Source organism: Odocoileus virginianus, unplaced genomic scaffold (genome assembly GCF_023699985.2).
Source record: "Odocoileus virginianus isolate 20LAN1187 ecotype Illinois unplaced genomic scaffold, Ovbor_1.2 Unplaced_Contig_2, whole genome shotgun sequence".
Taxonomy (NCBI): Eukaryota; Metazoa; Chordata; class Mammalia; order Artiodactyla; family Cervidae; genus Odocoileus; species Odocoileus virginianus.
In genome coordinates this window covers 4,691,959-4,713,988 of record NW_027224319.1, presented here as the reverse complement: position 1 = coordinate 4,713,988, position 22,030 = coordinate 4,691,959, and the positions used below count along the sequence as shown (strand labels likewise).

Here is a 22,030-nt window from a genome sequence, read left to right as displayed (position 1 = left end):
AGGTCAGGTGTCATTCTTTTCACATCTGTCAGTCTCCTGAAGTATTTTTAAAATTTCCGTAAAGTTCAGTCTTTGTGTTCTAAAGTTCTTGGTACCATCAGGGGTTTTTTTGTGTGTGGTTTTTTGTTTTAGTCTTTTTTACAGAAGTATGGAACAATCTAGTTGTGGTTTTCTTTTTTAAGAATTTTATTCATTTTGTTTTTGGTTGTGCTGGGTCTCCATTGCTGTGAGTGGGCTTTCTTTAATTGCATTGAGTGGAGGCTGCTTTCTAGGTGCAGCGTGTTGGCTTCTCATTGTGGTGACTTCTCTTGTTGTGGAGCGCAGACCCTAGAGTGCTCGGGTCTTGGTAGTTGTGGCGTTCAGGCTCAGTAGTTGTGGTGCATGGGCGTCGGGCGTTGTTGCCTCTCAGCATCTGGAATCTTCCTGGACCAGGGTTCGAACCTATGTCTCCTGCATTGGCAGGTAAATTCTTAACCACTGGACCACCAGGGAGGTGCTTAGTTGTGGTTTTAAATTTGCATTTTCCAGATGAATATTGTTGAGGTCTTGTTGTATTTGCACATCTTCCTTTGTGAAGTGTTTCAATAATTTGCTCATTTTGAACTGAGTTGTGTGGGTTTTTTTTAATATGCAAAACTATTCAAAGAAGTATATTGATAATGGAAAAAATGCAATAATCTAGCTATCCTTTAAATAGAGAAATGACTAAATTATACTACACACATAAACTTGAATGTACCCATTAAATAGATTTTTAAGCTCAACAAAGTAGATTAAGTAAGAAAAGCCTAAGATAAAACAGTGCATATATTATACCAACCATTTAAAAAATATATGCATAGGAAAAGTATTAATCCTCTGTCCATAGAGTTCTCCAGGCAAGAATACTGGAGTGGGTTGCCATTCCTTTCTCAGGGGATCTTCCCAACCCAGGGATCAAAACCAGGTCTCCTGCATTGCAACCAGGGAAGCCCTGGTGTGTAGGAAAAACTAGTATCAAATCCAGTAAAATGTAAACAACACTTACTTTTAGGTTGCGTATTACAATAGACTTGCATTCCTTTTACAAAAAGAAAAAAAAAGATAAATTTTCAAAAGGATTAAACGCTAGCACTTTCTCTAACACACTTTCCCTGTTTCTTGTTTATTGTGTCTTAGAAAGGAATTTGTACCAAAAGAATAGTTTATCGTTCTTCTTAACTAACATGTTAAACATGGATAGGTGCAAGTTTTCAGGGATATTTAATTTTAACTGGCATTTTTGCCTCTTAAGTGATTCCCCCCCCCTTAGGAAACAAAGAGTTTATATTTAGAATTGTTGCAGGATAACTGCAATGTCCCTGTTCTTTCCATGTGAAGCTTATAGCCTTTACTTTAAAAATGTATTTTTAATTGGAGGATAATTGCTTTATGATGTTGTATTGGTTTCTGCCATATATCAACACGAATCAGCCATAGGTAGGCATATGTGCCCGCCCTTGTGAACTTCCCTCCCACCTGCCACCCCATCCCACCACTCTGTGTGGTTACAGAGCACTGTTGCGCTCCCTGTGTTATACAGCAACTTCCCAGTGGCTGTTTTACATATGGAAATGTACGTGTTTCAGTGCTGCTCTCTCAATTCATCCCACCTTCACCTTCCCCCACTGTCTCCTAAGTCTGTTCTCTGTCTGCGTCTCTGTTGTTGTTCAGTTGCCAAGCCGTGTTGACCCTTTGCAACCCCATGGACTGCAGCATGCCAGGCTTCCCTGTCCCTTACCATCTCCCAGAGTTTCCCCAAGTTCATGTCCATTGAATCAGTGATGCCACCCAATCATCTCATCCTCTCAGGGTCTTTTCCACTGAGGATCAGGGTCTTTTCCACTGAGTCAGCTCTACGCATCAGGTGGCCAAAGTATTGGAGCTTCAGCTTTAGCATCAGTCTTTCCAATGAAGTGTTGATTTCCTTTAAGATTGATTGGTTTGATTTTCTTGCTGTCCAAGGGATGCTCAAGAGTCTTTCTAGTACCACAGTTCAAAGGCATCAATTCTTCAGGTGTTCTGCCTTCTTTATGGTCCAGCTCTCACATCCATACATGACTACTGGAAAGACCACAGCCTTGACTATATGGACCTTTGTCGGCAAAGTGATGTCTTTGCTTTTTAACACACTGTCTAGGTTTGTCATAACTTTCCTGCCAAGAAGCAGTCATCTTCTAATTTCATGGCTGCAGTCACCATCTGCAGTGATTTTAGAGAGCCCAAGAAGAGGAAATCTGTCACTGCTTCCACCTTTCCCCTTCTATTTGCCATGAAGTGATGGGACCAGATGCCATGATCTTAGTTTTTTTAATACTGAGTTTTAAGCCAACTTTTTACACTCTCTTTTACCCTTATCAAAAGGCTCTTTATAAAGTTCTTCTTTGCCTTCTGCCATTAAAGTAGTATCATCTCCATACCTGAGGTTGTTATTTCTCCCAGCAATCTTGATTCCAGCTGTAATTCATTTAGCCTGGCTTTTTGAGTGATGTGCTCTGTGTATAGATTAAATAAGCAGGTTGACAATAAACAGCCTTGTACTCCTTTCTCAATCTTGAACCAGTCAGTTGTTCCATACAAGGTTCTAATTGTTGCTTCTTGACCCACATACAGGTTTCTCAGGAGACAGGTAAGATGGTCTGGTATTCTCATCTCTTTAAGAGTTTTCCACAGTTTGTTATGATCCACACAGTCAAAGGCTTTAGTGTAGTCAATGAAACAGAGGTAGATGTTTTTCTGGAATTCCCTTGCTTTCTCTATGATCCAGAGAATGTTGGCAATTTGATCTCTGGTTCCTCTGCCTTTCTAAACCCAGCTTACAAATTTGGAAGTTCTCATTTCACATAATGCTGAAGCCTGCCTTGAAGGATTTTGAGCATAGCCTTACTGGCATGGGAGATGAGGGCATGACTAGTAAGATACGTGACTCATCCCCCATGCATCTCTATTGCTCCCCTACAGATGGGTTCATCTGTAACATTTTTCTAGATTCCATTTATATGCATTGCTATATGATACTTGTTTTTCTCTTTCTGACTTCACTCTGACTTCACCCTAGATTCATGCACCTCACTGGGACTGACTCAGATTTGTTCCTTTTTATGGCTTAGGAACATTCTGTTGTATATGTGGACCACAAGCTCTTTATTCATTCACCTGTCAGTGGACATCCAGGTTGCTTCCATGTCCTGGCTGTTGTAAGCAGTGCACTGAGCATTGGGGTACAGGTGTCATCTTCAGTTGTGGTTTTTTCAGAGTGTACGCCCAGTAGAGGAATTTTTGGGTCATATGGTAGTTTTATTCTTAGTTTTGAAAGAAAAGTTCCATACTGTTCTCCACAGTGGCTGTATCAATTTACATTCCCACCAACAGTGCAAGAGGTTTCCCTTTTCTCCACATCCTCTCCAGCATTTATTGTTTGTAGATATTTTGATGAGGGCCTATAGTTTCTTTTGCTGTGCAGAAGCTTTTAAGTTTAATTAGGTCCCATTTTATTTTTGTTTTTATTTCCATTATTCTAGGAGATGGGTCATAGAAGATCTTGCTATGATTTATGTCAAAGAGTGTTCTGCCTAAGTTTTCCTCCTAAGGGTTTTATAGTTTCTGGTCTTACATTTAGGTCTGTAATCCATTTTGAGTTTATCTTTGTGTATGGCATTAGGAAGTGCTGTAGTTTCATCCTTTTACAGGTGGCTGTCCAGTTTTCTCAGCATCACTTACTGAAGAGACTGTCTTTTCTCCTTTGAATATTCTTGCCTCTTTTGTCAAAGGTAAGGTGTCCATAGATGTGTGGGTGATGAATTTCTTTTACTGAATTATAATTCTTTCTGTGTGCTGGAGGTATCTCTCTATGTAGCCCTCTTCTCCCCTTTTACTGACGTGTTCCTGCAGTGGGATGGAGGCTGCACCCTGAGATTGGGCCTCTGTGTGTCCTCCAGAAAGGACTCTAATCAACTCTGCCAGCATCTTGTGCTCTGGGTTAGGCCTGGCCTGTATTGGAGTCACTGATCACCCCCATGTGGGGGTGCGGGGAGGTCAGTTCCCACTGAGAGGAGGGGTGTTCTCACCAGAGCAAAGCAGAAAGGTAAAGACTTTCCGTTTCTCAGCTGTGTGACCTTGGGCAGGTTATGTAACAACTCTGTATCTTAGTTTCCACATTCGTAAAATGGGGATAATAATTATACCTGCATTACAACTGTCACAGGATTAAGTGAAAGGATGCAAATTCAGGTCGGTGTCTGGTCCATCACTGGCATTCTGTAAATGAGTCTGGCTGTCACCATTGTCCTTGCTTATATCTTGCCAGAGCGGAGGGCAGGACAGGGGTTCCTGTGCTCAGAGGTTCTAAGTGCGCCAGGCATGCTCTCAGTTATCTGTCACCCATTAGTTCACGTGTCACCTTCTTCAGGAAGCCCTGTTTCCCCAGCTCTCACAGATGTGTGTCTGTTTCTCCTGGAACACTGTCCTGTTACCTGTGTTTCATTTCAGGTTTGTCCAACCTTTTGTACATAGTACATGCTTAAGAAAGGTTTTTTTGAATGACTTGTTAAATAAGCACGGCTCATTTAAGAGACAGAAGTCTGAAGTGAGGCTTTCTTCTTGGAGCTTGATAGGTGATCAGGTAGTTGGGACCAAGTTAAATCCTGGGCTCTGGAGTTTAAATGAATCCTTTCGGCAGTGGGAAGCTGAGCCCTTAGAGGTATCGACATGGTGAAAGTGGTGGTAAGACGGTCAGTCTTAGAGAAACTTGGAGATGGAGATGATGGTGCCTATGAGGAGGGTGAGGGGACCAGAGAGGGGAAGAGGGGTTCATTTTAAAGGGATTTCAAGTCTAGCAATAAGAGCTTTAGGGCATGATGATACCACTAGATGTAACTGATGTGCATTGGGCTGCATGCCTTCCTGGCTGGTTTCTCGTGTTGTCTTGTTCGGTCCTCACAGTGATCTGCCGAGCTCTGAGGGTCTGTCCTCACTTCCCTCAGTATGTCAGGCTTGGAGAGCGTAGAGACCCTTGTCCGAGGCCCACAGCTGGAGGTGGAGCTAGAATGTGAACCCCTGCGTGGCCCCTGCACCTCCCCCCACAGCCATCCCCTGCCTGTCCAGGGCTGGGGAACAAGGAGCAGGAGCCCAGTTCTCCAGAAGAGCTGAGGGATGGGAGTGCTCCATACCGTGTTGTCAGGGGCCCCTGGGTATGTCAGCCTAAAGGCAAAGGGCCTGGAGCTCTAGGATGCTTTCTCTGAAAGTGAAGGACGGATTGTGTGTGTGTGTGTGCTTAAACAAGCTTTTTTTAAAAAATTTTATTTATTTTTGGCTGTGCTGTATCTTTGTTGCTGCGCTGGCTCTTCTCCAGTTGCCGTGTGCGGGCCATCTCATTGCGGTGGCCTCTTGTTGCAGAGCTAGGGTGTGCGGGTTTCAGCACCGTGGGCTCCCGGGCAATAGAGCACAGGTTACACAGACGTGGTCCATGGGCTTAGCTGCTCCACACACGTGGGATCTTCTCAGAGCAGGGATCAAACCCATGTCTCCTGCATTGACGGGCCGATTCTTTACCACTGGACCACCAGGGAGGCTCAGGGATTGTGTTTAAAGCAGCAGCAAGCCTGAAACGGCCTGCTCGGGCCTGGCCCTGCTAGACTGGATCATCATGGAAAGCTGACCCTCATGCCAGGCCCTGCCCGCCAGTCCGCCTGGGCGCCTGGGCTTCCGGGCCAGCCCTGCAGCGTGGGTGGTGGCGGCCTAAGCCTGAATGCGAGGTTTCCGAGGAGCCCAGGTCAGGGCTCTCATGCTGAGACGGTGGCAGCTGAGACCCTCCGGGCCCTAGGACCTCAGCTTCCCTCTGGCACTGCTGTGCTGGGCCTTCGCTTCTGTGCCGTGTTCTCCATGGGACCCACGTGGTCAGAACCACCCCGGCACTTAGGACTCATGGGTTGGGAGTTGGGCAGCCCCGGGCTTGAATCCTGCTTCTGCTGCCTATCGGCTGTGTGGCCTTGGGCATACTCTTGTTATCTCACCAAGACTTGATTTTCTTATCTGGGTCCTCTAGCTCAGGGTCTCCTGCTCAGGCTGTCCATGAAAGCTGCAGTTGTCTCAGAGCCTGCTTCCACGTCAGACAGTGAGGGAAGCACGCCCCCTGCTGTGGGCTGGGCCTCTGGTCCCTCACGGGGTGTTGGCTGGAAGTCCCCTCAGTTCTGTACCTCATGGACCTTTTTGGAGCATCTCACAATACAGCTAATGTCACCAGAGTGGTAGCTGTAAGGATAGGGCCATGGAAGAGTCAAAGTCTTTTTTCCTGCCATTTAAAACAAATTGTGGCAGCAAAAGTGCCAAGTCCTAAGAGAGGGAATTCCTTCTCTTAACTGTTTTTAAGTGTACAGTTCAGTGGTATTAAATACATTCACGCTGTACAACCATTACCACCATCCATTTCTGTAATGCTTCATCTGATAAAACAGAAACTCTGCACCAGTTAAATAATAACTCTGTAGTCCCCCTTCTCCAACCTCTGATAACCATCTTTCTGCTTTCTGACACTCTGAATGTGACTCCTTTAGGCACCTTATATCAGTGGAACCATGTGGTGTTTGCCTTTTTGTGCTTGGTTTATTTCACTTAGCATAATGGCGTTAAGGGTCATAGTCTTTTGTAGCCCAATCTCAGAAATAAAGGGCTCATCATTTTGCTATATTCTGTTTCTCAGAAGCAAGTCACCAGGTCCAGCCCACTCTCCAGGAGAGTTATACTTGGCATGAGCATGAGCAGCTGGGGCTTATTGGGGCCACGTTAGAAGCCCCCCTCTGTGAGGGCCCCTCCCTCTGTTCCCAGAGGCACCTGGACTCCACTGGCCCTTAGGTGCTCTCCATCACCCACTTAGGATACCTTGTGTTGTCTCTTTCAACATGTTTCTTACTTGAGTTTCAAGCAAGGATTATGGTAAGGCTCAGCGGTGAGTGGTAGGCCCTGCCCACCTCTTCTGCTCCCATGTTCGTGCCTGCCTGCCTGCCAGCCACCAGTATCCGCATCTCATTTGTCAAAGATCTCAGGGACCGAAGGCCTGAGGTGCCGGAGAATTCACACCCGCTAGGAGCTGCCCTCAACCAGTAACTGTAGGAGGAGTTGATGTGTAACCTCAGCCGTCATCCCTTATGTGGGGTAACTCAGCTAAACCGTTAATCCACAAGTATCACTTGTTCAGCAACCCACCCTTGGTGGTGGCCTTCCTTGCCCTGTCCTGTCCCTGCTCCCCTCCCCTTGTTCCCACCACCTCCTGAGGACACTGTTTGTCCAGGGTCTGCTGCTGGGGGAACCCCAGCCGAGACAGTGAGTGGGACAGTGAATGAATGGCAGGAGTTGGTTAGATAACCCGCTGTAAGAGAGCTTTGAGCCTGGAAGAGGGGGATTTGAGGGCCCCTCATACATACACTGGATGATGAGTTTGATGCAGACATGCTAGACTGACCCAAGGTCTTGAAAGAGCTGGGTGGATGTGGAATAGCTGCTTGGAGAGTTCAGCAGGAAGTCGGGAGGGCAAGTGAGAGCCGGCCTGCAGACGGAGGGCCAGCCAGGTGAAGCGCATGGTGGTTTTGCCTGGTGAGCCTCACTTGCTGAGGGGTGAGACCAGACCAGCCGGGGGTTTACCAGAGCCGGTGGAAGGTCAAAGGAGAGAGAGGCATGCAGGGCTGAGGGGGTTCAGATTCTGTGAAATCTGAAAGCTGTGCATCCTCTCCCCTAACAGTGATGAGGTGATGATAGTAGATACACTTCTGAGAAGAGATGTGAGTTGGGCAGGGTGCTCACGGAACTCCTGGGTCCATCCCAGGAGCCCCGAACGAGAGCTCTGGTTCTGAAGTACATTCTTTGTTGCTCTGCCGAAATGGAGGCCTGGCGGGGGCTGGGTTTGGACTGGAGGGCCAGGGAGCAGTCCTGCTTGGAAACTGAAACTTCAGTTGGGCCTCGGGGTGGAGGTGGAGGAGGTGGTCTCTGCGGTCACAGCCTCATGCCCGCTGGGAACAGACCCAGGTCTGGCAGCTCTGCGGGGCCAGCTGTCCCTGGGTGCCACGCCGTGCCCTTTGTGGGGGGGCTGGAGGGTGCCCAGCCCGGGGCCGCTCTTCTTGTGGAGCTGCGAGGTGTGTCGAGTCGAGGAGCTCAGGTGGCATCCGTTCTGTGCCCGTCCCTCTGCACCTCCTGACGTCGTCTGCCCGGCCTCATCTGTGCAGACGGCTAAGCGGGTGAGGCTTCTGTCCCCAGAGGCTGTCAGAAATGCACACTTCACCGAGGCTCAGGTGGTGCCTGGGGTGCTGTGTGTGATCAGTATCTCGGCCCGTGCTCACGCTGCAGCATGGCGTCATTGCATGGTGGATGGCCGTCCTCTTCTCTTCACACCTGCCCTTCAGAGTTCTGACGGCCGCACAGGCGTCGGGACGTCCTCCCATCCCCGACCAGGCCCGGCTTCCTCCAGCCGGCACCTCACAGCACCCCTGGGCTGCGGGCTGGCCTTCCCTCTCTCCAGGTGGATGACGGCCTAACTTGAGGGGGTTCCCTGGAGCACTGCTTTGTAAGCTCGCCCTTCCCTTTGAGACAGTCGGGGCTTTTCTTTGTCACCTGGTTAAAATCCAGACAGTTCAGTCAGGCATCATCCCGGCCCCCACATTGCTCTGTGATTTCTGTTCCTTGGATCAGGACACCCTGGGCTGCCCCTGCCCCCTCCTGCCTCCCACCTCCTCGCCACCTCGGGGCCCCACTCAGCTCCTCTGGCCGTGACCCTGCGCGGCCAGTCCAGCCTGTTTTGGGGCTGCCCCCGCCACACCCCCCGCTGGGGCTCACTCCTTGCCTGTCACGTATGTGTCGCTTTGTCACTTAGGTGCCTGTAAGGATACATGGCAGGTCCTAGTGAGGGGAGTGTGGTGTTCCAGTGGGCTCTGGGTATGAATCCTCACACTGTCCTGCGCAAGTCCTCACAGGAGAGTCGTGTGGGCCCGAGAGAGGACACGCCACACCTGTGCTTGCTTACGCGTCCATGTGTGAGTGTGTGTGTACAGGTGCGTCCTAGTGATGCTGCAGCGTGAATGTCATTATCCCCATGTCACACTGAGGAAACTGAAATCCAGAGGCATCAAAGTCATTTCCAAGACCACACACTTTAAGGAGCAGAGATTTAAAACTGGGTCTGCTGAGCTCAAAATCCATTGACCTGTAAGTGGCAAAACTAGGGTCAGCACAGTAGGCTCTACCAGTGGGGAGGTTGTGGCCTCTTGGCAGGTCCGCAGGTGTTTGGCATCAAGGGCTGGATAATACAGGTCTTGTGAAGGCTTTGAGGATCTCTCTGCCTATTGTGAACTCTTACCTCTCATTGTTCTCTGAAAGCAGAACAGTGTGGAAATGGGGTGGCCGTGGCTCTGTTCCAGGAAAACTTGATTTAGTAAAACAGGTGCCAGACTCAATTTATGGCCTGTGGTTGCTGTTCTGTTGAGAAATATGTAGGAAAGTGGTTTCTTCAGTGGTGAGAAGGCCCTTGTGAATATCTTCATTTAAAAAACAATTTTTTTTTTTTGGCCACACCATGCAGCATGTGGGATCTTAGTTCCCTAACCAGGGATCAAACCCACACCCCTTGCATTGGAAGAACAGATTCTTTTTTATTTTTTAAATACTTGGCTGCGCCAGGTCTGAATGGTGGCACGGGGAATCTTCCATCTTTGTGGGCATGCGGGATCTTTACTTTTGGCATGTGGGATCCATTTCCTGACCAGGGATCCAACCCGAGTCCCCGGCTGTGGAAGCTCAGAGTCTTAACCACAGGACTGCCATGGACCTCCCTGGGCATCTTCGTGTTTGAAGGGCTGTTTGAAGGCCCCGCATGACTGCCCATACCAGGTGCTCAGTCAGTCCTTACCCAGGACGGACCATGTTTCTCCCTCTTGTACTGAGCTACCTTTCTGGTGGTGGTTTAGTCACTCAGTGGTGTCTGACTCTTTGCAACACCATGGACTGTAGCCCGCCTGGCTCCTCTGTCCATGGGATTTTCCCAGCAAGAGTACTGACCTTTCTACCATCCCCCATCTCTTCCGCAGTACGTGGGGGCCCCGGTGGCTTATATCCAGCAGATATTTGTGAAGTCTTCTGTGTCTCCCTGGCATAAGAATCTCCTGGCAGTAGATGTGTTCCGCTCGCCTCTGTCGAGGGCGTTCCAGCTGGTGGAGGAGATTCGGAACCATGTGCTGAAAGACAGGTATCCATGCCAGGGCCCAGCCTCTCCGACCCAGCTCCGCACCAAAGGCGGGGCGCAGCCCTTGGCGTAAATCCACCGAGCCAGCCAGCTCTGCGAGATTGAGAGGGTGGGTGAGCTCACTTCACCTTTCTCAGCACACAGTGGGTCCACTGCAGCTGTGTTCCCCTCTGACCTGTGCCCATAGCCCAGGGAGAGCCCTGAGCTTCGTCCCTAGGCCGCACACAGACCAGGGTCCACTGGGCCGACCCTGGGACAGGCTCTCCGAGACCCGGCTGACTGGTGGCCCTGAGGGCTCTTGCCCAGGGCTTGTGAGATGCGAGTGTGATGGTGGCCAGCTGTGCCCAGGGGTCCCCTCCAGGAGTCCCAGCCCACCAGTGCGGCTCTGGGGCGTGCTGCTTTGCAGGCTGCCTCAGTGCTAGTGGAGGTTAGCTGAGGCCTTGGACCACACACGGCCCCTGGTTTTCACCCTGCCTCCTCTGCCTGCTGAACTGCAGGGGTTCTCGTGAGGGGGCTATGCTTGCTCCCGAGTACACCTCTCCTCGGAGGGGCTGGGCTTTGGGGCTCCACATGCACTTGGAAGGTCAGGCTGCCTCCCGGTGTGGTGACTGAGCCCCTGGGAGAACTTCCCTGGCTGCCCTTGTCCTCGGCCCTTTGAGACACTGGGCGCCTGGGAGCTTCATGCGCGGGGCTGCAGGGGGCTGGCAGACTCGGCAGCACCTCATCCTGTCCCCCACACAGCTCCGGAACAAGGAGCCTGGAGGACGTGTGCCTGCAAGTGACTGACCTGCTGCCAGGCCTCAGGAAGCTCCGCAACCTCCTGCCCGAGCATGGATGCCTGCTGCTGTCCCCCGGAAACTTCTGGCAGAATGACAGGGAGCGCTTCCACGCGGACCCCGACATCATCAGGACCATCCACCAGCACGAGCCCAAAACCCTGCAGACCTCGGCCACACTCAAAGGTGCCAGGACAGTCCCTTGAGAGCCATCGGGGGCCTGTCAGTCACCACTTCCTCTTCGGAGGCTGCTCTGGCAGATCTGGGGTTACCCTCAGTTTCTCAGGGTGGGGTGGAGAGGGGTCCTTGGTGTGTCTACATAGCTGCTGTTCCTTGGTCAGCACCTGTTGCCCTCTCTCTGCAGACCTGCTGTTTGGCGTCCCTGGGAAGTACAGTGGGGTGAGCCTGTACACCAGGAAGCGGCTGGTCTCATATACCATCACCCTGGTCTTCCAGCACTACCACGCCAAGTAAGGCCAGGCTGCGGCACGCAGGCGGCTTCTCCGTTTGCAGTGTCCACAGTGCCCCCAGGAGCTCAGAGTTCTCAGGCCTTCTGCTGAAATGTTCATGTCCCTCGGTGCCGTCTGCTCACGCTTGAGGGGGGCCACCTGATGGCTGTTTAAGAACAGGGGGGACGGCAGGCATAGCGAGCTCGGGGTCCTGGTGCCTCCATGGTCTCTCTGGAGCCTCTGGTAGGGGTCCCCAGCTGGTGACTGCCAAGCCCCATGTGACTTGGGAGAGCGCTGAAGACAGTTCCCCCAGGGGCGAGGGCATGCAGGGGCCCCCGATGGGCTGTTCCAGGCCTGTGGCAATCAGAGCGCAGTGATAGGTTGGGAGTGGAGTGCTCAGGGGCGCTCTGAGACAGCTGGGCCAACTTTTTAGTTCTTCCATACCCCTCAGGACTGGAGGGAATCCCTGCGGACCTTGCGTCAGGGATTGCCTTTGTCCGCTGGACAGAGAGGGACGGTCCGTCTCCTGCCCCCAACCAGGTTCCTGGGCAGCCTGCGGGCCCGCCTGATGTTGCTGCACCCCAGCCCCAACTGCAGCCTCAGGGCAGAGAGCCTGGTCCATGTGCACTTCAAGGAGGAGATTGGCATCGCCGAGCTCATCCCCCTGGTGACCACCTACATCATCCTGTTCGCCTACATCTACTTCTCCACACGTAGGTCCACGGCATAGAGGCCGGGGCTTTCTCCCAGCTAATAGGGGCATTTCCAGATCACCCCTTCCCTGCCTCTTCAGGGGCCCAAGCGGAGATGTAGAATGTGCCTGATGGTCACCGAAGCTGGGGCTTCATCCCCAACAGGGCCTGAGGGGCTTGGGTGGGTCCAGGGCTCCTCCCACTACTCAGGAAAAGTCCCTTCCTGGGAAGGGTTTCCAAGGACACTACACCCTGAGATGGAAGGGTACGCATTCTCTGCGCAAACCAGGGTCTTCCCTTCCGCGACCGGCAGGTGCACTCCCCTCCCAGCTCTCAGGTTACGGGCCCAGTGAGCCAGGCTCTGGGGAGAGGCTGCCCTGATGCGTTCTCTGCCCTCCAGGCAAGATCGACATGGTCAAGTCCAAGTGGGGCCTGGCTCTGGCTGCCGTGGTCACGGTGCTCAGCTCACTGCTCATGTCTGTGGGGCTCTGCACACTCTTCGGCCTGACGCCCACCCTCAACGGCGGGTAGGTCCCAGCAGGCTCCCCTGGGTGGCAGGGTGGGCCCGCAGGCCGGAGCATCCTGCACCTCTGGGTGTTTGGCCAGCCCTGCGCTGGACGCTTGCTGTTACCCTATATTTTCACATGGTTATCTTGACACTTAAGAGGTATGTGTTTTTTCTTTTGAGTTACCTGGCTTAACGTATGTATATACAAACTATATGTATATTTACATATAATACATCCATAGCTGTGTGTATGTATGTGTATATTCATGTGTATATTTCTGTGTGTGTATATGTGTTTATGCATATATATGGGTATGTGTTGTGTGTGACTGTGTGTCTGAGGGTATACAGATGTGTAAGTTGTATTTGTTCAGTTGCTGAGTTGTGTCTGACTCTTTGCGACCCCATGGACTGCAGCACGCCAGGTTTCCCTGTCCTTCACTGTCTCCCAGAGTTTGCTCAAACTCATGTCCACTGAGTCAGTGATGCCATCCAACCATGTATTTATGTATTTTAAATACATGTGCATGTTGCCTCTCGACGGCTTAAGCCGTAGATGAGTGTGACATAGAGACAGTATGTTTCTTCCTTTCTTAATATTAAAACATTTAAATTGCCTGGTAGGTCATTTTGGAGTAAGCTTTTTATTTATTTTTTTTTTGGAGTAAGCTTTTTAAAAGATACAGGCCATAAGCACACTCTGATTTGTCACCTTCCCACCGTTTGCTTCCCTTCCATTTCTCTCAGAAACATGGTCCTACCCTGGGCCACTCTGGCCTGTTAGTGATCACGGCTGACTGGTCTGTGCCCTGCCTCTGCTTGTCCGGCTGCTCCCAGGAACAGCGATCTTGTGTTTCCTCTTCCTTCCCTTGCTTGTAGAACACTCGCTTCCTTTCCTAGACCTGATGGTGCTAATCACCCCTCAGCTATAGCTGTCTTCTCTGCCTCCTCAAGGCAGCCCCCGGCAGGGGTCCCAGTGCCCTCCCGCTTGGTGGGGGTTCCCTGTGCCTGCGTTCCTCGTAGTCAGGGAGTGGGAGCCTGTGGTCTGAGAGAGCTAGGCGAGTTTTCTCTAGAAACGGTCGCCCTTCTCCACACACAGCTTCTCTCCAGAGGCGAGTGGGGCTTCAGGCTGGTGTCCCCTTCTGTTTAGTCCTGAGGGCCTGGCATGCTGCGGTGTGGGCTTCTCTGACTGGTGTGGGAAGGGCCGGGGAGCTGTGTTCTGGCAGCTGGGCAGGGGGCCTCTTCCCACGGTGCTGGACAGATGCAGAGCCAGGATGGTGGCTGGCTCCTCCGCACGACTTGGAAGCCAGCCTGAAAGCTGCGAGTCATGTGGACAGAGGCCTCCAGGAGGGTGGGGTTCCAGTCCTGTGATGTGGGAGTTGCTTGGCAGCCCCCACTGTGGGCCAGACCCCACAGGCCCCCAGGACCCAGGCCTGCTGAGGAGCAGCCATGTGTTGGGGGCCCCCCTCAGCACGTTCCTCTCCCCCTGCCCCTGCCCTGTCCACAGGGAGATCTTCCCCTACCTGGTGGTGGTCATCGGGCTGGAGAACGTGCTGGTGCTCACCAAGTCCGTCGTCTCCACCCCGGTGGACCTCGAGGTGAAGCTGCGCATCGCCCAAGGTAACGGGGGGGTGGAGGGGGGCATGGCAGCACCTCCTCCTGCCAAGGGAACGGGGAGCCCAGGGGCCTCCCTCGCCCCGGCCTCCACTAAGACGCCCGCTTGTTAGCGTGAGCCCCATTCAGCCATGGTGCCCAGGGCCCTATTTTGTCCAGGTCCACATGTTAGTAAGACCACAAACCGCCTCTGCTGCAGGCTCACGTGTTTACCCTTTGTCCGGCTGGCAGCTGGTCTTTTCTCTCCTTGCCCCACTCCATCATGTGAGGCCCAGGCTCCTGGAGCTGGTCAGCTCAGAGACACTGCCTCCACGGCTGCCAGGAAAGACCCGTGTGGCCTTAGTGGCGGGAGCTGGGTTCTGGGGAAAGTGAGGAAAGAGCCTGGGCCCAGAGGTCTGAATTCTCACGTCTCCTCTTCCTCCTCCACCTCAGCCCGTGTCTGTGGGAACAGGGCTGGGGGCAGGCTGTTCCTCACTCAGCAAAGCTTGGTGAGCCTGTGTGAGAGGCCAGGTCCTGCACTAGACATGGGGTTCCGAGGAGACCAGGGGAAATGGCCGCTGCCCACTAGGCGCTCAGAGCTTTAAATGTGCGACTGTGGGGCCTGGGAGGGGCTGAGGGTAGGACACAGCTGGCTCTCCTGTCCCTCGACGCCTCAGCCACGTGTGAGGCTGGACGTGCCGATCTAGGCGCGTGTGGCTCTCCTGGGTTTGCTCAGCTCAGCACCCCACTTCTCCGAGCTTCCTCAGATGGTTGGAGCTCTCCTCCAGGCCCCCCTTCTCTGTAGAGCTGTACCTGTAGCAGGGTCCTTAGGGGCACTTTGGTGGGCAGCTGTCTCATGCGGGCCATGCGGTCATGGGCCCACATGCAGCGGACGGAGGTTACATGCTGCCCTGTGGCCCTGTTGCTGTCCCCCCCAGGCCTGAGCAGCGAGAGCTGGTCCATCATGAAGAACATGGCCACAGAGCTGGGCATCGTCCTCATTGGCTACTTCACCCTCGTGCCTGCCATCCAGGTGAGGCCTCTGGGTCTGCAGCTTGAGCTGCGTGGAGCCCATTGCTGAGCCATGGGCCTGTGAGCAGAGGTGAGGGCGGACCTCCACTGACAGGAAGCCCACCATTGCTGCTGGTTCTGGGAGGAGTTTTGTGAAGGGAGCAAGGAGACGTCGCTTCCTGTCCTTTCCCCACGACTGGCAGGCCTGCTGAGGTTTCAGAAGGAGCTCAGGGCCCCCAGGCTCCCCACTCTACCCCGCCAGAGGGCGTCTACAGGATGCGGATGGTCTTGGGACATGAGGGCTGATGTGCCACCGTGCGGCCCACCCTTCATTTATCCACATTTGAGTAGAAGCCATGGTGATGCACCAGAGGTCTCACCAAGGGCAGGGGAGGAAAACCGGTGAGAAAACTCTGTCTATCCACAGAGCCTGGGGAGAAAAAAGATTCCCCTTTTCAGTTTCTAGGTAGAATTAATTTTCCCCTGTGCTCTTCCTCTCCTTTCATTGGTCCAGCGTAGTCATTGGCCAGGAATAAGAAATTTCTGAGAGCCCCCAAACCAGGCCAGGTCTGGGCTCTCGGTAGGTGTTGGTCCCTGGCACATGAGCAAGGCCGGGGCCTCAGGGAGGGCTTTTGGGGTACTGCAGGCTGCTGGGGCTCAGCGCGTGGGGTCTCTGCTGCCCCCTCGTGGGGAGGGAGGGAGCTGCTGCTGCATCCTCCTTGGCGGCTCCCAGATGTCAAAGTGCCAGCATCTCTCCTCCCCGCTGTGTCTGGCGAGAAACTGCCCTGCAGCACCCAGGGTGCCGTCTGTTGGGGGTGCAGTGGTCAGGGCCCATGGCTGTGGTCTAGAGGCTCCCACATGGGGCTGTGGCCGCGGCAGGCAGGGAACTGGTTCTCCAGTGCTGGGCCCTGAGGTCGCAGTGTCCTCGCATTTCCTTTTTTCCAGGAGTTCTGTCTTTTTGCTGTCGTGGGGCTGGTGTCTGACTTCTTCCTTCAGATGCTGTTTTTCACCACTGTCTTGTCCATTGACATTCGCCGGATGGAGGTAGGAGTGAGCTGAGCCCCACCCTACCACCTCCTCCTCCTCAGTCCTGGCTGTACTCAGGGACCTGGGGCAGGGCCGCAGCCCCCGTGGGAGCTTCTGGGCCACGGCTGCGGGCCCTGACCACTGCTCCCCCAACAGCTGGCGGACCTGAACAAGCGGCTGCCCCCTGAGGCCTGCCTGCCCCCAGCCAAGCCAGTGGGGCGGCCAACGCGCTTTGAGCGGCAGCCAACTGTGCGGCCATCCATGCCCCACACCATCACACTGCAGCCGTCCTCCTTCCGCAACCTGCGTCTCCCCAAGCGGCTGCGTGTCATCTACTTCCTGGCCCGAACCCGCCTGGCACAGCGCCTCATCATGGTACCTGCCACCCCCGCCCGCAGGCCCGCACTCAACGGCCCTCTTGCCATTTGCATTTGTCTTGGCGGGGGGTGGTCCCCAGGCCCTCATGGCCCCTGGAAGCCTCCCCTCCTGCCCAGACCTTGTGGTTTCTGGGGTGGGAAGCTTGTCTCTGGAGAAGCAGCTGGTGTCATCAGGGAGAGGAGTCTGCCCAGAGTGACCAGGACGGGTGCTCTGGGACGGAACCAAGTGGTTCCCCAAGTCAGAGTTCACTGTGCAGGCAGCGGGAAATGCTGGCTGGGCAGCAGGGAGGAGGAGCAAGGTTGGCTGAAGTGAGAGGGGAGCGGGGCTGAGGCCCTCTGAGGACTGAGACCCGTGATATCCCTGGAGCAGGTCAGGCATCTGGTCCCTGTGGCTCTGCTGACCATGGGGGCCCAAGCTGAGGGGGCAGTTATGGGGGAAAGTTCTGTATCAGACCCGGGGTGCTTCTCTCTGTTTGGGCCAGGACTCAGACCCGAGGCTGGAAAGGGAGCTGGGTCCGTCTGGGGGGCATTTGGTCCCGGTCCTAGAGGACTTGAGGCAGAGGGGAGGGACGGGTGGCCTGTGTCCTCTCTCCCCCCAGGCCTGAGTCCGGTCCTGCCGCTTGCCAGTGTGAGGGCCAAGTGTGCAGTGGGTGAGGGCTGCCCCTTCATCCCTGGGGTCCTGCTGAGCCCCCACTCCCTCTGCAGGCCGGCACGGTGGTCTGGATCGGCATCCTCGTGTACACGGACCCGGCTGGGCTGCGCACGTGCCTGGCCGCCCAGGTGACGGAGCAGAGCCCGCTGGGCGAGGATGGCCTGGCCCCTCTGCCAGTGCCTGGTGGCGTGCTGCCCGCCAGCCGCCCAGACCCTGCCTTTTCCATCTTCCCGCCGGACGCCTCCAAGTTACCCGAGAACCACACGTTGCCAGGGGAGCCACCTGAGCTCGGGGGTCCGGCCGAGGGCATCCATGACAGCCCGGCCCCAGAGGTCACCTGGGGGCCTGAGGATGAGGAGCTCTGGAGGAAACTGTCTTTCCGCCACTGGCCCACGCTTTTCAGCTATTACAACATCACACTGGCCAAGAGGTGAGCGGGCTGAGCCAGGTCCCCCCTCCCACCTGGTTGTGTCAGCTCACTGCCCCCAGGGCACCCCTTCCCTCAGGAGGGAGACCCATGGGTTTGAATTCTGAATATTCTTCCAAATAAACACCCATCAGGTTGTGGAGTAGGAAGTAGTGCTCCCAGTAGCCACAACCTGAGTCCCTGGGCCCCGCTCTGGGAGGTCATAGGTCACTGTCGACTACTTAGCCAAAATGAGATTCACGCCTCACTTCCTCCCACTCTGCCAGAATGGGTGACAGAGGTGGCAGTGATGGCTAGGGTGCTGGCGTCTGTGACAGAGAAAGGTTGGGGTGCCAGAGCTGAAGGGGGGAGGGGAGCCTACTGCTGGGAAGACTGTTCTGGGAGGATGTTTTTGGAGCTTGGCAGGTCAGGCCGAGTCCCATGGGGAGAGTAGACAGGGCACTGGGCAGCAACAGGCCCTTCGAGGGTGTCTCCGCTGAGGTTGAGCGTTGCTGGCCCAGGTACGTCAGCCTGCTGCCTGTCATCCCGGTCACGCTCCGCCTGAACCCGCGGGAGGCTCTGGAGGGCCGGCACCCTCAGGACGGCCGCAGCGCCTGGCCCCCGCCCCAGCCCGGGCAGGGTGGGCTCTGGGAGGCCGGCCCCAAGGGGCCAGGCACGGCGCAGGCGCACAGAGACCTCACCCTCTACAAGTAAGGCCCACGAGGCGGGGGTAGGGCCTGCCGGAGGGGTGGGGAGGGGCCGGGGCAGGTCTCACCGGGCTCTGCCGGGTGCAGGGTGGCGGCGCTTGGTCTGGCCTCGGGCATTGTCCTCGTGCTGCTGCTGCTCTGCCTGTACCGCGTGCTCTGCCCGCGCAACTACGGGCAGCCCGGCGCGGGGCCCGGCCGGCGGCGGCGGGGGGAGCTGCCCTGCGACGACTATGGCTACGCGCCCCCTGAGACGGAGATTGTGCCCCTGGTGCTGCGCGGGCACCTCATGGTGAGTGTGGGCGGGGCCGGGGGCCCGGGGGGCCGAGCCGTGCCGCCGCCAGTGCCCATGTCCATGCCGCGCTCCCACAGGACATCGAGTGTCTGGCCAGCGACGGGATGCTGCTGGTGAGCTGTTGCCTGGCAGGCCACGTGTGCGTATGGGACGCGCAGACCGGAGACTGCCTCACCCGCATCCCGCACCCGGGGTAGGTGCCCCGCCCCGCCCCTCCCCACCCTAGCTCCGCCCTCACCCTGGCCCCGCCCTCACCCAGTCGCCCCGCCCCTGGCAGGCAGCGGCGGGACAGCGGTGTTGGCAGCGGCCTGGAGACTCAGGAGACCTGGGAACGGCTGTCGGACGGCGGGAAGGGTGGCCCAGAGGAGCCTGGGGACAGCCCTCCGCTGCGGCACCGGCCCCGGGGCCCTCCACCACCTGCCCTCTTTGGGGACCAGCCGGACCTCACCTGCTTGATTGACACCAACTTCTCAGCGCGGTCGCAGCTCCCCGAGCCGGCTCAGCCCGAACCCCGGTACCGGGCGGGCCGCCGTGCTCAAGACTCCGCAGGCTACGATTTCAGCCGCCTGGTGCAGCGCGTGTACCAGGAGGAGGGCATGGCTCCCGTGCACACGCCAGCCCTTCGCCCACCCTCTCCCGGGCCCACGTTCCCCCTGGCCACTGAGGACGAGGCTGGCTTTCCTCCGGAGAAGAGCTGCCCGTCCCTCGCCTGGGCCCCCAGCGCAGACGGCTCCATCTGGAGTCTGGAGTTGCAGGGCAGCCTCATCGTGGTGGGGCGGAGCAGTGGCCGGCTGGAGGTGGGCAGCGGCGGCTGGAGGGAGGCAGGGGGATCTGGGTGTTCCCAGTTACAGGTGCTCATAGCCTCTGGACCCCCAGGTGTGGGACGCCATCGAGGGCACCCTGCGCTGCAGCAGTGAGGAAGTGTCGTCAGGCATCACAGCCCTCGTCTTCCTGGACAAAAGGTGGGAGCGCTAGGATCCCTGCCTCACCCCTAGATGCCTGGGGTGTATGCTCCGCACACACTGAGGTCAAGCTCTGCTTCTCCTTCCCTGATGTGACCTGACTTTCTTCTCGGTAACACGCCTCACACCTGTGAGCTGCAGGAAGTTTGCTTGATGTTAGGTGACAACTCAAGAGGGTAAAGGTAGGGAGTGAAAAGAGGGCCCTTCACCACTGACAGTGCGGAGTGCAATCTTCCCCTCACCTTCTGAGGTCAGACTTGTCTAGGTAGCCTGTCAGTACTGACCCTTCTGGGTTTTCAGTTCCAGAAAAACGGATCTGTAAAACTAACGCCTGTAAAAACTTGCCTTCCCCTTGGATGCTGCACACTCTTCTTGCTTCCCTCCTCACCATGCCTTTCGGCTAGGTGTTCCCAGGGCACCATCACATCATCGTCTCCGTGGTGGTGGGGGGTCCCAGCTACTCCGACTGGGACCCCCACCTCTGGCTGATAGACGCAGGGCTCACCCACCCAGGTGCCTCTGGTGACCGCCTCAGCTGCCCGTCACGCTGGCTGGCTCTTCCTTCCTGGTCCCTGAGCGCGTGGCCCAGCATCTGAGCTGAGCCGAGCCTGGTTTTCTGCGGTGGCGATGCCCCTTGCCCTGAGCTGTCAGTTCCTGTGGCTGCTGCCGTCTTTCCCGCCACGGCCTGGCTTTCTGCTCAAGCCTCAGCTGACATCCTACCGTGCAGCCTGGCCAAGTTCACTGGCTTCCCCTGAACTTGGAATTCTCCCCCACTGGTGGTTTTTTGACTTTTTAGGGAAAGCCTACATGCCTCAGCCTAGCTCTCAAGAGTCCATGGCTCCGTCCTCTCCTTCCTCTGCCCCAGCTCTGCTGTGGACCATTCAGCTTCCTGGGCTGAAAACTTGTGAACCCCACTCACTTCAAAGCTTTGGGGCCACAGAGCACACATGTCTTCATCTCTGCCATCAGCCTGTGCCTAGGACTCCCAGGCAGTGGGCAGAATCCTTATTTCTGTGTGGAAAGAGGAGACGGAGCAGGCAGCACTCGTGTCAGAGCTGCTCTTCTGTCGTAGGACAGCAGTGCCTTTGTGGCTCCTCACAGCCCCGCCTCAGCTGCTCTCTCCACTGAAACCTCTCCTGTGGCTCCGGGCTGTGGAGGGGAGACTCCCCTCCCCCAGACTGAATTTCCAGTCGTACTCATGACGTTCCCCAGGTACCACTTCATTCGTGTCATTAGCTCATTTACTCCTTGTGCCCCCACAAGGCACACATTTGTTCCCATTTCACAGATGAAGCATCTGAGGCCCAGAGGGTGACGCCGGCGTTGCAGCAGGGGCCCTCCTGCTCTGCACCTGGTCCATGCACCTGTGCTTCTGTCTTGGCCGAGTCCCTCACGGCCCCACTGCTCCCCAGCCGGTGGGACGGGCCTGTCGAGGCCCATGGCGCTCAGCCCCACGGCCAGGGGCTCTGAGGGCGAGCCCCCTGGCAGCCGCTCTTGTCTTTCAGGATTGTGGCCGCCCGGCTCAACGGCTCCCTTGATTTCTTCTCCTTGGAGACCCACACTGCCCTCAGCCCCCTGCAGTTCCGAGGTCAGGAACCTGGGCAGGCCAGGGGCCTCACCTAGGGGTGGAGCGCGGGGCCGCTGCAGGTGTCCCCTCAGAGGCCCCTCACCTGGCCTGTTGTCCGCAGGGGCCCCGGGGCGGGGCAGCTCCCCCGCCTCCCCCGTGTACAGCAGCGGTGACAAGGTGGCTTGCCACCTGACCCACACTGTGCCCTGTGCACACCAGAAGCCCATCACAGCCCTGAAGGCAGCTGCCGGGCGCCTTGTGACTGGGAGCCAGGACCACACGCTGAGGGTACATGTTGGCACGGTCTCTTGGGCACGGGGTGGCCCAGCACAGGGGTGGTGGGGCATCTGGGGTCAGTCAGGGAGAGGCTGGGGGTGTCTTGGATGAACTGTGGAAGGGAATTCTGACCAAAGTGTGATTTGGAAAAACCCAGAGAAATCAGAGGAAAATGAGTATCACATAATCACACATATATGTGGAATCCAGAAAAATAGTACTGATAAATCTATTTTCAGGGAAGGAAGGAATAGAGACGCAGCCATAGAGAACAGACCTGTGGACAGATCTGGGGAAGGAGGAGGGATGAGCTGAGAGAGTAGCATTGCCATGCGCACACTACTGTGTGGGAAATAGCTAGTTAGTGGGGAGCTGTTGTGTAACACAAGGTGCTCAGCCCGTGCTCGGTGGGGACCTCGGGGGGTGGGGGGTACAGAAAGGAGGGGAGCTGTGTATACTCAGCTGACTAACACAAGCAGAGACTAACGCAATGTTG

The 22,030-nt window shown here is 55.6% G+C and overlaps 1 protein-coding gene across 1 annotated transcript in view; it reads left to right on the top strand.

The window, feature by feature from the left end:
* SCAP (SREBF chaperone) overlaps positions 1-22,030 on the top strand; it is a 97,947-nt gene that overhangs the window by 74,903 nt on the left and 1,014 nt on the right. The window contains exons 4-20 of the mRNA XM_020916028.2: positions 10,086-10,243; positions 10,982-11,202; positions 11,381-11,486; positions 12,006-12,178; positions 12,558-12,684; positions 14,173-14,285; positions 15,197-15,291; positions 16,215-16,313; positions 16,452-16,670; positions 17,378-17,754; positions 18,252-18,440; positions 18,525-18,726; positions 18,807-18,922; positions 19,007-19,526; positions 19,606-19,691; positions 21,197-21,279; positions 21,380-21,546. Of these exons, the coding sequence (XP_020771687.1) occupies positions 10,086-10,243; positions 10,982-11,202; positions 11,381-11,486; positions 12,006-12,178; positions 12,558-12,684; positions 14,173-14,285; positions 15,197-15,291; positions 16,215-16,313; positions 16,452-16,670; positions 17,378-17,754; positions 18,252-18,440; positions 18,525-18,726; positions 18,807-18,922; positions 19,007-19,526; positions 19,606-19,691; positions 21,197-21,279; positions 21,380-21,546 (3,051 nt within the window). The remainder of the gene's footprint in view (positions 1-10,085; positions 10,244-10,981; positions 11,203-11,380; positions 11,487-12,005; positions 12,179-12,557; positions 12,685-14,172; positions 14,286-15,196; positions 15,292-16,214; positions 16,314-16,451; positions 16,671-17,377; positions 17,755-18,251; positions 18,441-18,524; positions 18,727-18,806; positions 18,923-19,006; positions 19,527-19,605; positions 19,692-21,196; positions 21,280-21,379; positions 21,547-22,030) is intronic.